This window comes from Myotis yumanensis, unplaced genomic scaffold (assembly GCF_028538775.1).
Source record: "Myotis yumanensis isolate MYYU_CA2020_CCGP unplaced genomic scaffold, mMyoYum1.0.hap1 SCAF_7, whole genome shotgun sequence".
In the NCBI taxonomy this organism is placed as follows: domain Eukaryota; kingdom Metazoa; phylum Chordata; class Mammalia; order Chiroptera; family Vespertilionidae; genus Myotis; species Myotis yumanensis.
The window spans coordinates 35,522,245-35,538,575 of record NW_027223758.1 but is presented as its reverse complement, the minus strand read 5'-3'; the positions used below and the strand labels follow the sequence as shown (position 1 = coordinate 35,538,575).

At 45.8% G+C, this 16,331-nt stretch overlaps 1 protein-coding gene across 5 annotated transcripts in view; it reads right to left on the bottom strand.

The window, feature by feature from the left end:
- Positions 1-6,482: 6,482 nt before the first annotated feature.
- The window catches only part of ASIP (agouti signaling protein), a 100,997-nt gene continuing 91,148 nt past the window's right edge, over positions 6,483-16,331 (bottom strand). For 4 of the 5 annotated variants that reach the window (XM_070421509.1, XM_070421511.1, XM_070421508.1 and 1 more), the window contains 3 exons: positions 13,626-13,795; positions 11,503-11,564; positions 6,483-6,694 (listed from right to left, as the gene is read on the bottom strand). In XM_070421509.1, coding sequence (XP_070277610.1) covers positions 6,515-6,694; positions 11,503-11,564; positions 13,626-13,795 — 412 coding nt within the window. In that variant the 3' untranslated portion in view covers positions 6,483-6,514. The remainder of the gene's footprint in view (positions 6,695-11,502; positions 11,565-13,625; positions 13,796-16,331) is intronic. The other variant, XM_070421510.1, reaches the window with a different exon arrangement.

Here is a 16,331-nt window from a genome sequence, read left to right as displayed (position 1 = left end):
GAGGGCTCCAGGGAGTGTCCGGCCCATCTTGATCAGGAGCTCAGCAAGCTAACCTGGTCAGCGTCTGCCCCCTGGTGGTCAGTGAACATCATAGCAAGCTGTGGAGCAGCCTTAGCATATCATTAGCATATTATGCTTTGATTGGTTGAACACACAACCGGACAACCAGACTCAGCATATTAGGCTTTTTTTTTTTTTTTTTAAATATATATTTTATTGATTTTTTACAGAGAGGAAGGGTGAGGGATAGAGTTAGAAACATCGATGAGAGAGAAACATCGATCAGCTGCCTCCTGCACACTCCCCACTGGGGTTGTGCCTGCAACCAAGGTACATGCCCTTGACCGGAATTGAACCCGGGACCCTTGAGTCCGCAGGCTGACGCTCTATCCACTGAGCCAAACCGGTTAGGGCTAGGCTTTTATTATATAGGACTAGAGGCCCGGTGCACAAAAATTTGTGCACTCGGGGGGAGTCCCTCAGCCTGGCCTGTGCCCTCTCACAGTCTGGGACCCCTTGGGGGATGACCACCTGCTGGCTTAGGCCTGCTCCCTGGGGGGATTGGGCCTAAGCTGGCAGTCAGACATCCCTCTGGCAGCCCGGGAGCCTTTGGGGGATGTCCACTTGCCAGCAGGGAACAGGCCTAAGCTGCAGTCGGGCATCCTTAGCGCTGCTGAGGAGGTGGGAGAGGCTCCCACCATTACCGCTGTGCTGGCAGCTGGCAGCCTGGCTTGTGGCTGAGCATAGCTCCCCCTGTGGGAGCGCACTGACCACCAGGGGGCAGCTCCTGCATTGAGCATCTGCCCCCTGGTGGTCAGTGTGTGTCAGAGTGACCAGTCATTCCCAGTCGTTCTGCTGTTAGGGTCAATTTGCATATTACCCTTTTATTATATAGGTGTGCCTGGCCAGCCTGGGTGAGGGGCTGATGGCTGTTTGCAGGCTGGCCACAGCCCCTTCAGGGTGGGGGCTCCTGCTGGGGTGCCTGGCCAGTCTGGGTGAGGGGCTGAGGGCCGTTTTCAGGCTGGCTAAGCCCCCCAGCAGGGACCCTAACCCCATGAGGGTGTGGCCATCCTGGTTGAGGGGCTGATGGCTGTTTGTAGGCTGGCTACAGCCCCCAGCCACCCAAGCTCCCAGTGGAGGCTGGCTGGATGCAGGTATCTGGGATTTATTTGTCTTTTATAATTCAAACTTTGTTGCCATGAGCGGAGGCCACAGCTGGCTCAGGGCTGGCGGGAAGCTTGGCTTCCTCCATCGCCCGGGCAACCAAGGCTCCTGCTTGCTCCAGCTCCCTGGCTGCTGGCCACCATCTTGGTTGGGTTAATTTGTATATAGTCGCTCTGATTGTCTGGTGGGCGTGGCTTAGGGCATAGCAAAGGTACAGTCAATTAGCATCTTTGTCTTTTATTAGTGTAGATAATCCACTGTTAATGTATGCCATGAGCAAGGGGTAATAGTTGTATGCTGATGAAGACATGGGGTTTGGGGTAAGGGGTGGAGGTAGAAGAGGGTATAGGGAGGATAAATGGTGATGGGGGATAAAAAGACATGGGGTTGTCTGTGGTGTGGAGTTATAAAGGCTGCAGGCAAACCTTTGGGATTGGAAGGATGGGTAAAGTGAAGAGAACTATATTGTCTCTTCTAAACAGCCTGGTTTTAACCCAATCTAAGATTCATTTAGTAGGTGAATTTAACCCTTTACATTTATTGTAATTCCTGTTTGTATTTATTTCCTCTACCTTAGTTTTTGTGTCCCAATTCATATTTTCTTTTTTGCCCCATTTCCACTTTGGGCTGATCCAGTGCTGCTTGGGGAACTATTATTTATTGAGCACCTACAGGCTGCTAGGGGCTTTGTAGTTGATTTTCTTTATTCTCACAACAAGCTTATTATATTATATATCCTAATTTTATAGATGAGAATGGAAACTCAGAGGTTAAATTAAGTGTCTTTCCTAAAGTCACAGTTTATAAAAGGCCTCATGAATGAAATCACAGAAAGGTGGGTGGAAAGTTGGGCTCCCTCCTATTTGCCTAAATGGTCATTGGCTGAACCCCTGTTCTTGTCTGGAATATTAAAGCAAAATAACCTACCTGGGATTGGTAACTGGAAACTGCTCTAAGGGTCATCTACTGGATGGAAGCCCAATGGGAATGGCTAATACCTGACCCCAGCCTGCTCAGATCTCAAGCTGGAGGTAGAAGGCAGGCACACAAACAGCTTTGCCATCTCCTGGTACATCTCTTTATCTGCCCAGCTTTAGAGTTTAGTGCCTGGCAGCAGTAGGAGAAAGACAGCAGGAAAGAGGTGATACTTGAAATCAATTTTGATAGAAATGAGGACTTAACAGAAGGAACTGAAAGCAAGCGTATTCCAGGCAGCAGCAGACTGGCTTAAGCAAGAAAAGAGTGAGAGGGTAAGAGAAAAAGAGTTTTTTGGCTGCACAGATTCCTGAAATGTCCTTTCCTGATTGAATATTCCATACTTGTGTCTTGTTCATTTTTGTATTCTCAGCCTTTGGCTATGAGGTGATATTACTCCTATGCCAGTAATGAGGACAGGTTCAGAGAGGCCAAGTGGCTGACCCTTAATTATACAGTAGGTTATATGCACACCTGATATGATTGCTGTAAGTAATTTACAAACTTTGGTAGTTAAATGGTAGTTATTAGTGACAAATGACATGGGACCCACTTAGCTGATCATGACATCAGTGGTCAAAACAGACCCAAGAGTCACCACCATGCCCAGTGCTATTTCTTGTACACTTAATTGTGTGCTAGAACTTGTGCTAAGTAAGAACTTGGCTATTCTTCATGATAACCTTGTAGGGACTTGAATTCCTGTTTTACAAACCAAGAAACTAAGGCTCTGAGAGACACCACGAGAGTTGGTTTTGTACTAGGTAGGGCTCTTAACCCCAAATCCAAGCTCTTTCCACACCCACAGGCCCTGGTTTAGGAGGAAGGGAGCCTGGTTTCAGACCCTCCAACACTTGGAGCAGTAACTCTGGAACTGTAACCCAGGTCCCCTAAAGGCAAGACTGCCACCAATGAATGCTGCCCACAGTGCCCACTTCAGCCACTCTACCATGGTAATCTTTGGGACAATGACTTCTCAGTAGAAAAGAGGAGGAGGCCACTGTTCATCTGAGCCAGAGAGGTTAAATGCCTTAATTTGCACCACAGCCATCATCCTCCAACGGGCCCGGCTCGTGTGCAAGCACACTCTGTTCCCTCAAGTCTGTCTCCTCCTAGACACAGGAACTGCCTTTCCAGATGTTCCCATCTGTGAGATCCCATGTAATCCCCCCACCTCTGGTCCCCTAGGGATTCTGGTTTATTACCCAGGCTTTTTTCCCCCTTTCCTTTTTTGGAGATGTCCTGCCAGTCTGGTCTTAGCCTTAACTCTGATCTCAGGTCTGCTAATCTGTCACATGGGTAACGCTGACCAGGCGCTCATAATGAAAGATGATGTGTCTCCTAAGCCCCTTACCCTGACTCCTGATGTCTGGGCTCTGCCATCAAAGCTTCCTGGGGAAAGAAGGAATTGGCCAAGGGTCCTGTACTATCTAGCCTGGCCATGGCTGTTTTTGTTTTCTCAGGAAAGGGAACCATTCCTAACAACTGTTTTAGCCTCTACCAGGGCCTATGGTCATGGTCCACTGGACCATAAGTTCTGTAAGGAGAGGATCCATATTGGACTCATTCGCAATATTCACAGCACCTGGCACATTGTAGGTGCTCAGCACACGTTTGCTGAATGAATAAATGGGTTCATCTTCCATGCAGTTGTCTGGACTCAGCAGCTAAGTGGTGTGTGTTTTTTTAATCACTAACGGACTGGTACGTTGGTGCCTGGTTGGTGAGCAACGTCTGGAAAACACAGGAGTAGTGGCTGCAGTATGTTCCTAATCTCATTAATGATGGCATTTATCAGCAGCTGTGGTACAAGGTACAAAAGGTTCTTGTCCTATGGTCTTGCAGCCTAAGTGATAGTAAACAAAACAAGCAACTGGTAGGGCCCCCTACCCCCAATATTTCTTATTAAGGCACAAGAAACATCACTACCTCAGATTTATAACAAGAACATCAGGAATAATGGCAGGAGCTTCCCATTTTATACACAAGGAAAAGGAAGCCCAGAGAAGCACAGACTTGTCCAGAGTGCAGAATTGTGTTACTAGCTTAGCCTGGAGCACCCATCTTTTCCCTTGTACTCTATCCAGGTGGTTCCTGCTCTATCTGGTCCAAGTTCTGAAGTTTGCCTCCTATTGCATACTGGCTATGTCACTGCAGGCACAGCCTGGGTCTTCAGTTGGAACAAGATCCTTGGAAAGGAGAGAGTTTTAAGGAATTTGAAAAATGGAAGATTGTGACTGGACAACTGGGCCAGGGGAGGTGGCTGTAGTTGTGTTGGCCCTTGAGCCCCACTGTCCTCACCTCCAAGGACAGAGATACATGGTAGTTATCAGGGCTGAGGCACCTGCTTCACATTTTTTCTGCCTCAGTTTCTAGAATCATTCTTGTACAGAGGCTTTTTAAAAATCATATGGCTCAGTTGGTTGGACATCATCCCTTGCACTGAGAGGTTGCTGGTTCGATTTCTGGTCAGGGCACTTGCCCAGGTTGTGGGCTTAATCCCTGGTCAGAGTGTGCAGGAGGCAGTTGATCGATGTTCCACTCTGACATAAAATCACCTTACGCCAGTTTGCAACTTCCTGTTTCTTGCTTGTAGTGATTCCTTGAGGAAGGGGTCCAGCTGCTGGGGTGCACTGACAAGTGGCGTCCCTGCTCTTGTAGCCCTTGTGCCACAAGGTGCTGGGAGTTTCTTTGTGACCCCTGACTTTGGCTGGGATCAAAGACCTCCTTCCCACCTCAATCTCCTTTCTCCCCAAAGCAGTATCCCAGGTGTTCCTCTTCCCAGGTCCGTCCAAAGATATGCTGCACTTAGCTTCTCACAGACTCAGATAATTTCTAAAAATGAAATTTCAGACAACAGCTTGGGACATTTTAAGTGACAGGCCCCAATAATCCAGGACAAAGGTTGCTGCCTACTCACTGTTGACCTTAAAAGTAAAAGTTATTTTACCTGGCCGGGTATCTCAGTTGGTTAGAGCATCTCCCGAAATGCCAAGGTTGCAGATTCAATCCCTTCTCTGGGACATCAAACGAGTGGTACAACGAACCAGTGTTTCTCTCCCTTCTGTCTCCAAAGTCAATAATTTTTTTTAAGTTATTTTATCAGCAAAAATGAGTTTATTTGGGAACAGCAGTGTTGCAAATCAGGGCAAGCAAACTATAACAAAAGCCATAGAATGAAGGAAAGGAACCGTATTTTATGGAGAAAAAGGAATTTGGGATAGGTTTTGAACAAAGGTCCATTGGAGAAAAGTGATTTCAGGGAGGTGATGGTTTCTCATTGGCAGAGTTGCTAGGGTAGTTGATTTCTTGTAGGAGATGCAACCAACATCTTTTCCTGTTGGGGCCTGTAATTGACAACTCTTCCTGTAGTTGCCATGGAGTGTTAGAGCTTCCCTTTCTGGCCTCTGGACTCCCATTTTAGTGGTTTCCTTTTATTTTCAAATCACCAAGCTCACTGCCTGCTTCCTGGCTGACACTGAGGTGAGTGAGGAAGGAGTCCTGAACCCCTGCTTTTTACTTGGAGCCCCAACTAAAGGTTGTCAGGGCTAAAAATGCCTGGGGACCAATGGTCAGTATTTATTTAGCTTGGCAGTGGGAGAAACTCCTCCCAGTCCCCTGCACCTCTGGAAATCCCTGGAAAAAAGGGAGGAGTGGGCACAAGTGGCACCTTTGTTTGGAAGTCTCCTAAGGCATAGCCTTCTGGCTGTAGGGACCCATGGCATCGCCCAGTCACAAGCAGCCATCCCAGGTTTATCTGCAGATGCCCCCAGGACAGACAAACCAGTGAGATTGTGTATGGAGTTGTACCTTCCTTGTTTTTCTCGGGGGCGGGGGGTAGGGGGAGCTCCTTAGAAGGGGAAAGACTGAATGGTAGTTCCTTAACGCTTCCTTTCTGTCTGGTGGTCTGCATTCCCTGGATGTGGAGGCATCTTCGGGTGTTCTCAGGTTTAAAGGTAGGGGGCAGCACTGTCTCCAGCTGACCCGGAGAAACGCTTAAGAGGAGTATAGTTTTAGGGCCGGGATGATCGGGTTTCCCCCAAGACCACGGAAATAGTGCGTGCGCAGCCTGCCGTACTTTCGATGTAAAGCGGACTCCTCGAAGGGAAAAGGATCTTTCTGGTCCTTTAAAGAAACAGCCACACACTTTCAATCGGCCTGCATGAACTATTTGGATTTTAGCCCAGCCCAAGCCACGAGCCCTTGAAGTCCCGCCTGCTAAAAGCTACGCCCCAACCTCAGTAGCCACGCCCGCGCCCGCGCCCAGTCCTAAGAAGCCACATCTTACTAGAGATCACCAGCCCTTCAGGGACCCCAGGGTCGAGGGGGCGGTCCTACCTGGAAGCCCCGCCCCGCTGACAGCCGGGAGCGGCGCTCAGCAGTTGGGATTGAGCACTCGGCAGGAACAGGTGCTGCGGAAGAAGCGGCACATGCAGGAGGCGCACGGGTCACAGCAGGGGGGCGCCGGCTGTTTGCAGCTGTCGCGGGTGGCTACGCAGGGATCGGGCGGCGGGGGCCGGATCCGCGTCACCTTCTTAATCGAAGCCTTTCTCTGCTGGGAAATGCCGGGGCTGTCCCAATCGCCCACTCCCGCCCCACTCGACCTCGCCTCTGCCTGGGAATCTTTGGGCTATGGAGGCCACGGACCCGACATCCCCACCCACTGCCCACCACCTGCTCGACTCACCCCAGGGGGCCCCGTCCTGCTCCCTAATCATGTCCCGCCGCCTCCATCCTCAGCAAAACTGACCTGGCCCAGACTGGCCCTCTTCGCTCCCTAAGGGACCCCACTCAACTCCACCGTTTTTAACTACCCCTTCTCCCTTTCTGTCCTCTCAGTTCTGCCTTCACAATAAATCCGGACTCTACCCATTTCTTCGCCTCCGCTACCCTGGGCCAGGCCACTGTGTTCTGTGCTGCCCCGGGCCCCTTACAGTCCATCCTCCAGTGCTCCAAAGAAACCTCTCCGAAAACCTATGATGGCATCCCACTCTGGTTTAAAGCCCCCCACTGGTTTTTCCTTGCACTTGCAATAAAACATAAACTTTACTTTGACCCTGAGCCCCTGTGTGCGCCCACCCCTCCCCTCAACGCCTTCACCACACTGCCCCACTGGCCTTCCTTCTGTGCACCAAACCAAGAAAAAGTGTTACTATCGCAGGGTCTTTGAGCTGGATACTCCCTTTCCTGTGTCTAGTGCAACTGAAAAACTGAATTTTCACCTCCCTGGTGAAAATTTTATTCAATTTAGCCCTGGCTCGTGTGGCCCAGTGGGCTGGGCGTTGTCCTGTGCACTGAAAGGTTGCCCCTTCTATTCCTGGTTGGGGCACATGCCTGGGTTTTGGCTCCATCAGATGGTGAGGTAGCCAATCTTACATGAATGTTTCTCTCTTTTGCTCTCCCTTTAAAAAAAATCAATAAAGATCTTCAAAATTTTTCATTGAATTTAAAACTGAAGTAGTGTAAAAATTTTTTGATAAACACTTTATTGTTTTTTAGTACTACATTGACTTTGTTAAAAACTAACATCAGAATTAAGATGTGGCCCAGTAAGTGTGGCTCAGTGGTTGAGCACTGAGCTAAAACCAGGAGGTCATGGCTGGAGTCCCAGTCAGGGCACATGCCCAGGTTGTGGGCGCCATCCCCAGTAGGGGTCATGTAGGAGGCAGCTGATTGATGATTCTCTCTCATCATTGATGTTTCTCTCTTCCTCTCCCTTCCTCTCTGAAATCAAAAAGAAAAGAAAATCATAATATTTTGGACATATTGGGTTAAATACAATATTAAAGTTAATTACATGTGTTTCTTTTTACTTTTTTTTTAAAATATATTTTATTGATTTCTTACAGAGAGGAAGGGAGAGAGATAGAGAGTTAGAAACATCGATGAGAGAGAAACATTGATCAGCTGCCTCCTGCACATCTCCTACTGGGGATGTGCCAGCAACCCAGGTACATGCCCTTGACCGGAATCGAACCTGGGACCCTTCAGTCCGCAGGCAGACGCTCTATCCACTGAGCCAAACCGGTTTCGGCTCTTTTTACTTTTAAAAAATGTACCTGTTAGAACATTTAAAAGTATATATGTGGTTCCCATTGTATTTCTACTGGGTGTTGCTGCTTGAGATGACTGAATTTTTCAGTCTGATATTTAAGTGCTTCCTTGAGAGGTTTTCCCTTCTATCTCATTACCATGCTTTAATTCCTTCAGTGTTTATCGTATTAAGAATTTATTTCGATAGGGAGACCAAGATGGCGGCGTAGGTAAACACCGGAGACCGCTGCCACAAACAACCATTTCAAAAATACAACTAAAAGACTGAACGGACATCACCCAGAACCACAGGAAGGCTGGCTGAAGAGAGACTCTACAACTAGAAGGAAAGAGAACAGCAAATCGAGGCTCAGAGGCGGCGCAGTGTGGAAAATACAAAGGTACCGAGGTGCGCGCGCAAAGCGGGCTGGTGGCTGAGGGCGCGGTTGTCGTTTTCTGTCGGGAGTGAGTCTCAGACTCTGGGCTCCAGATCCGGGCGAGTCTCTAGGGACCCAGACTCAAACAGGAGAAGCGAGATTATCCGGCATCAGTTGGAACCTGAGGGCAGCTTTCTCTCCGAAGTTTGCAGCAGCTGCCGGGGTTCTGAGAAGCAGAGCCTCTGGGAACGGGACTGAGCGTGGCCATAACTGCTCCCTCTGCCCGCCCTGTTGATCCCGCCCCGCCCAAACCCTGCGCACAGCCATTTGCCGATCGCCTCAGGCAAAGGCTGGATTAGCGCCTCCCCAGAAGGCAGACGTTTTCCATACAGCTGATTCCTATAGCCAGTCGGCCTGGTGGTCAAACCCCTCTAGTGTTAACTACAACAATTAAGGCTTGGCTAGAACAAGACTGCGCACAGAGACCACAAGGGGGTGCACCAAGAAAGCATAAAAGATGCGGAGACAAAAAAACATGACAGAAATGGAGGATATGGAGCTAAGAATCGCAATTTTGAGGGCTTGCCATAAATTTGTGCAGAGCCTCACGAAAACTAATGAGACCCTCGATGCTACGATAAAGAAATTAGAAAGTAAGCATACACGGACTGAAATAAAGAATATTATACCCAATAGCAGACCAGAGGAGCACAATAATCAAACCAAAGATTCGACAAAAAACACCCAATTGGAAAAGCAAAATGAAAAAAGAATCCGAAAGTGTGAAGATAGTGTAAGGAGCCTCTGGGACAGCTTTAAGCGGTCTAATATCAGAATTATTGGAGTGCCAGAAGATGAGAGATAGCAAGATATTGAAAACCTATTTCAAGAAATAATGGCAGAAAACTTCCCCCATCTGGAGAAAGAAATGGACTTACAGGTCCAAGAAGCGCAGAGAACCCCAAACAAAAGGAATCCAAAGAGGACCACACCAAGACACATCATCATTAAAATGCCAAGAGCAAAAGACAAAGAGAAAATCTTAAAAGCAGCAAGAGAAAGAGGCTCAATTACCTACAAGGGAATACCCATACGACTGTCAGCTGATTTCTCAACAGAAACTTTGCAGGCCAGAAGGGAATGGCAAGAAATATTCAAAGTGCTGAATACCAAGAACCTACAACCAAGATTATTTTATCCAGCAAAGCTATCATTCAGAATTGAAGGTCAGATAAAGAGCTTCACAGAAAAGGAAAAGCTAAAGGAGTTCATCACCGCCAAACCAGTATTCTATGAAATGCTGAAAGGTATCCTTTAAGAAGAGGAAGAAGAAGAAAAAGGTAAAGATACAAATTATGAACAACAAACATGCATCTATCAACAAATGAATCTAAGAATCAAGTGAATAAATAACCTGATGTACAGAATGAACTGGTGATTATAATAGAATCAGGGACATAGAAAGGGAATAGACTGACTATTCTTGGGGGGAAAAGGGGTGTGGGAGATGCGGGAAGTGACTGGACAAAAATCATGCACCTATGGATGAACACAGTGGGTGGGGAGTGAGGGTGGAGGGTGGGGTGGGAGCTGGAAGGAGGGGAGTTATGGGGGGAAAAAAGAGGAACAAATGTAATAATCTGAACAATAAAGATTTAATTAAAAAAAAAGAATTTATTTCACCTATTTATTGGTTTACTTGCTGTTTGCCTGTTTTCCCCACAAGAATGTAAACTCTATGAAAGCAGGGAAATATCTCCTTGTTCACTTCCATATTCCCAGTACCTAGCATATAGATATATTTGTGAATTATATACTCTTATCTGTCAATTATCTGATTTGCTTGTTCACTTTACCTAAGAGAAGAGCAGGAACGTTCTCAAGATCAGACAGACAGTGCCAGCTCCTACCTCCTAAAGCCTAGTCCAGGGTTCCCTGGTCTGGTTACAGATGATCTGATAAAATGAGGCACACTAAGGAATAATGTGTGCATCTCAACAATGCCTTACTCCAGTGTTTCCCAAAGTGTGGGAATCTCTACCATAGTGATATGATTTTAAATGGTGCATGAATATTAAATGATGCTGAATCCCAGTGAGAAAGGATTGTTTATTTTTTATCTTGTTCAACTTGAAAGGCTCAATATGGTTTGGTGCCAATATGTCCTTAATGCCTCCCCAATACTTTCTAATCTTCCTTTTAACACAGAGAACAAGCCTCAGATTAAGAGCCTTTGGCAGGCAATACCATTTTAGCTAGAATCCACCAATGGTGTTTTATTTTCATTTTACTTATTATTATTTTTAAATGTATTTTTATTGATTTCAGAGAGGAAGGGAGAAGAAGAGACTGCAACATCAATAATGAGAGAATCATCGATGGGCTGCCTCCTGCATATCTCAAGCCTGAAACCCAGGCATGTGCCCTGACCAGGAATTCAACCATGACTTCCTGGTTCATAGGTCAATGCTCAACCACTGAGCCACGCTGGCTGGGCTCATTTTACTTATTTTTATAGTTACCTTCTACTTATGACAAATGATACTAGTTTTCTATCACAGTTATATAATTTATAACATTTTAATTTTAAGTGTATTTAATAAATAGATGAAACTCAGATGTGGCAAAAGTTGTGGAAATGGTTCTGAAATGACTGAGGTTTAGGAAACTTTGCATTCATCCAAAAGAATAAGTGATGATAAAATTTCAGGCAAGGGGCTAGCTAGTATAGGAAGATGCTTTTCACATGTAAGTTTTTTTTACTCAGTGAACCTCAGCTCCTGGGGCTTCTGTGAAGGTCTGGTTCAGGACTCAAGGGCAGGAAGCCTTTAGGTAGCTGTCAGCTACTTTTTTTCATGTAGGTCTGAAAAATCATTTAGTTCCCACCCAGAGCTTGGGGGGCCTCCCCTTTTAAGTCCAGTCCCACCCCCACAGTGAGAACTCCCAGGCCTACCTTGGAAGCTCTCTTCTTTTCTGCCTCTTTTCTGCTGATCTTTTTGGACTTCTTGTTTAGCCCTTTAAAGAGAGAAGAGAGCAAAGACAGATGTTTCTGGGGCCCTGAGCTGCAGTGAAGTGGGAAGTGCTGAGGGGGCTCCAGAAAGTCCCAAGGTGGGGGAGAGGATGAGAGGTTGGCTGGATGAATCACATCTTGGTACTTAGGCCATCAGGTTCTTTTTTTGGCCATCAGGTTCTTGTTAGCCTGGCTGCTGACCTGGAGCCAGGGACTGAGAGCAAAGTGTCCTCTGAGGGAAGGCAAAGGGGAAATTCCAGAAGGACCTATAAAATGGACTCTGTGTCTTATACATGGATGGACCTGGGTTTCCTATAGTCCTATTTTCCATTTCTCAGAGCTTTGGAGTCAGGCAGACCTGATTTAAATTCAGTCTTTGCAATATAGCATCTGTGTAGCCGTAGCCAACCTACTTATCCTTCTTAAGACTCAGTTTTCTCATCTGCAAACAGGGTACTGTAATACCTACCTTGCAGGGTTGTCTTGAGGATAAGTAAGGTATGTCTGTAAAGTGGAAAGTCTGGCACATCGAAGGTGATCAATCAGTGCTGATGTACTTCAACCCCTTCCCTTGCCTTACTTCATCTAGAATATCCTCTTTTGCTAGTGAGAGGCAAGGCAGTAAGGGACATTAGTTTTTGTTTGTTTGTTTTTTAAATATATTTTATTGATTTTTTACAGAGAGGAAGGGAGAGGGATAGAGAGTTAGGAACATCGATCAGCTGCCTCCTGCACACTCCCCAACGGGGATGTGCCCGCAACCAAGGTACATGCCCTTGACCAGAATCGAACCTGGGACCTTTCAGTCCGCAGGCCGATGCTCTATCCACTGAGCCAAACTGGTTAGGGCTAGGGACATTAGTTTTTATTTTAGGTTCTGAAGTTAAACAACTGGGTTTAAATTCTGGCTCTGCCAGTTAAGAACTGTGTGATCTTATGTTAGCTACTTAGCTTTCCTAAGACACAATTTCTTCAACTGTGAAATAGGAGTAAAAATAGTACCTCACCTCACAGTGCCTAGCACACAATAAGTACTAGTATGCTTGTTATTATTATTTTCAGGTGGAGTTAAAACAGATCTCTGGTACTAGCTGTAATAGCCCTGATACATTCCCTGAGCAGTCATTCTCAACCCTGACCTGACAGGACTGATTCATCCCAGACTTGGTTAAATTCAGCAGGATTTCCTAAAGTTTGTTACCACTGATAGGCGTGCTGTGATTCAATAAGTTTCAGAAATGCTAAGTTAACACTTGGAGTGGGGGAAACGAGTTAAGTCGGCTCGCGTGAATTGCGCGTACTCCGCGGGAGCCGTCTTAACTCGGTTCATATAGATTTGCGGTGGAGTGCGGGAAACGTGTAAACTCGGGCCGATTGTAACTGCGTATTACCAAATATTTGTTTGTTTGCCGTTCACAAAGATACCTACCTGCGTATGCGAACCGTTTCATACCCATTGGGGTAATAGGTATCATAAAAATCCCTGATTTTGCGCGGGAAACCTAAATAATTGCCCGCGCCATCTTATATTTTGGCGGGAAATTCACCCCACACCGGAGTGTTAAACTCAGTTCACCAAGTGTCTCAACTCTTCAAGCCTCTAACATGCCAAGCTACATTTTAGATAGGGTGGCATGCAGGGCTTTCCTAAACCAAATGAGTCAAGGTACGCTTTATTCGTCCTGGATTATTTCATGGATGAGCAAGAAGGAGCCTTGACCTGCAGTGATGGCGAATCTTTTGAGCTCGGCTTGTCAGCATTTTGAAAAACCCTAACTTAACTCTGGTGCTGTGTCACATATAGAAATTTTTTGATATTTGCAACCATAGTAAAACAAAGATTTATATTTTTGATATTTATTTTATATATTTAAATACCATTTAACAAAGAAAAATCAACCAAAAAAATGAGTTCGCGTGTCACCTCTGACACGCGTGTCATAGGTTTGCCATCACTGATCTATGGGAATGGATCTTAGTATCAGCCTGGGGAGCATGTTTGGCATCCTGAAGTCCCTTCTCAACAGCCAGAACCCAGAAGCTGGGCCCAAGGCCAGGCTACTTACCCATGATAGAGACAGAAGGAGAATCCAACAGGTTCATGGAGGAGTTACTCCTCAGGCTTCTGTCATTGGTGGGCTTCTCTTCAGGTGCCAGGTGGCTATAAGCAGTGAGGAAGCACAGGCAGACCAGCAGGGTGGCCAGGAGCAGGCGAGTGACATCCATCTGAGGAGGCCTGAGTGGGACAGGGAAGGCAGTCAGGTGATGTGACAAGAGAATGTGCCCTCCTGCTTTCTTTGTTTCTGTGGTCTGGTGCTCTGACCCGGTTCCACAAGTGTCCCAGGGGAACTGGAGGACCAGCAAGGCTTAAGACAGGGAAGGGGAACGGAGAAGGCTCCTAAGACTCGGTGAGAAAGATACAGGGATAAACGGCTCCTTCAGACAAGTGTATGTCGTCGCATAAACTATATTCCCACACCCAGAGGGAATGAATGCAGGTGTGGTTTGAGTCAGGAGAATGAACCTAAGCACATAGGCTAACTGGATTTGTTGATTTATTGATCTATCACTAGCTGGATTATGATGAAGCAGATGGATCCCAGAGTGGATTTCTTCCCTCGTTTGTGCGGGTTTGTCTCAATGAGGGCTTCAGCAGCATCTTCATATTCTCTAAATGCAGCATCTCCACCCAGCCTCTCCCTGGGTATGTTCTCTGTGGTCTGGGAAGAAGCTGAGGCTGCTTTTCTAAGGTTCTGTCTGCCCTGCCATAGGGCTCTGTGGGTGAGAAGAGAATGTCTGTTCTTGCTGGTCCTGCCCACTCCTTGACTCCGTACAGCAGCCTAGCCAATGTCTAGCCTATTCCTCCCAGCCTTCAGCTTGGTTGGAGTAAAATTTTCTTTATGTCTGTTATATTCCAGGAGTAGGGGATCCAAACAGTCAACCCTCACCCTCATTATAAACTCCTTGAAGTCCATCCTCTCCTCCTCTCAGCCCTAATGACATGTCTCCTGATTTCTTTAGATCCCTTCGTCATCGGGCATTTGCCTATCATGAACTGGCCACCATTTTTCTTCTCAAAACCTGGTAGAGAGTCAATGAAATGAACACTGGTCTGGGAGTCAGGAGCTTTGAGTTGTCTTGATTTAAGCATTAGTAAGATACATGACTGGATAAATCCATTCTTTTTTATAGACTCTAAGTTCCTTGTTGATAAAATGAGAGGAGTGGACTAGGTCAGTGGTTTGCATTATTTAGCAGGGGAACTCTTTCTTCAAATAAATGCTGACTTGCAGAATACTCAAATGTAAAACAGAAAGAGGCAATAAAGAAGTTTCTTAAGCAGCTCACATCTTTGTTGTGTGGTGGGTCAACGAATCTCATGCCCTAAAGCCTAAAACATCTCTTCAGGCCCTCAGGTTCTTACCTCATGCAATTTGATCTCTGAGGTTCTACCTCATATCAGCAATAGTTAAACAAAACAAACCTGTATCAAAAACAAACCAGTCCTGGCCAGTTGCTCAGTGGTTAGCCCACGGACTGAAGGGTTGCAATCAAGGGCATGTACTAGGTTGCAGGCTCGATCCCTGGCCCTGGTTTGGGTGTGTGCGGGAGGTAACCAATTGATGTGTCTCGTATCGGTGCTTCTCTGTCTCTCCCCTTCCCTTCCACTCTCTCTAAAAATCAATGGAGATTTTTCCTTGGGTGAGGATTAACAACAACAACAAAAGGTTCCTTTGCTATATAAGCAACAATAAGTAATAAACTTAAAATACAATTTCTTAGAACCCAAGTAACTTAGTGGAACTATAAAACTACACTGAGCCTGGTAAGGGTGAAGTCTCAGTAGAATTAATCTTCTTTGTGTATTGGGAGAGGGCTAAAAACCAGTATATCTTACACCAATCCTGGGGAGGATATGTATATTCTAAATGTAAGATAGGTCCATAATACCTGGTTGTATTATAATCCTTGGAGTCAGATTTTTTTTAATTCAGAATTTTGTGGATTGTGGGAAAACAATATCTATATACTTTATTAAACCCCATTATAAGGGGCCTGGGAGCATCCATGATAAAAATATTGATGCTTCTTGTAGCAAAAGATGTGAATATTCATAACAAACAGAACAAACAAGACTATGAATTGATTTACATCCTCAGGTCAAGTTTGTTGCCAAATGATTTCAGGTAAGATCATTTTGCTGTCAAATGAATTACCAAAGGAAAATTAAAACCTTACAATTTTCAGAGTTTGGGAATTTGGAAATTTCAGGTAAAGGATTATGGACCTGTAAAAGCCCTCATTGCTGTTACTACTCAACATGGGACACACACTCCCTGCTATTAATACAGGATAATAATACTGGCAGCAATGACTACCTGTGTATTGTTTCTCAAGAATAATTTGTCCTTCCAGTCTGTAGTAGTGAGGCAGTTCTTTGATTTGTAGTGTCACTGATGACAAGTCCTCTTAAACTCATCAGCTGCTTTAAGTTACTGCTTAGCACTTAAGATGAATTTCTCTTCAGCATGGTGGATAGAAAGGATACAGGAAGGGGAGTCAGGTCACCTGGATGTACTTGCCATTTAAGGGGCTATGTGACCCTGCCTGTCTGGGCCTCTGGTTTCTCATCTGTAAAATGAGACAATATAGGACTATATAACTCAAGTATACATTACGAGGCACAGAGTAGGAACTTAATAAAAAATTATTGAATAGACGAATCTAAATATCTTTCGATTCTAAAACTCTATGAATTCATAATTTCTAAT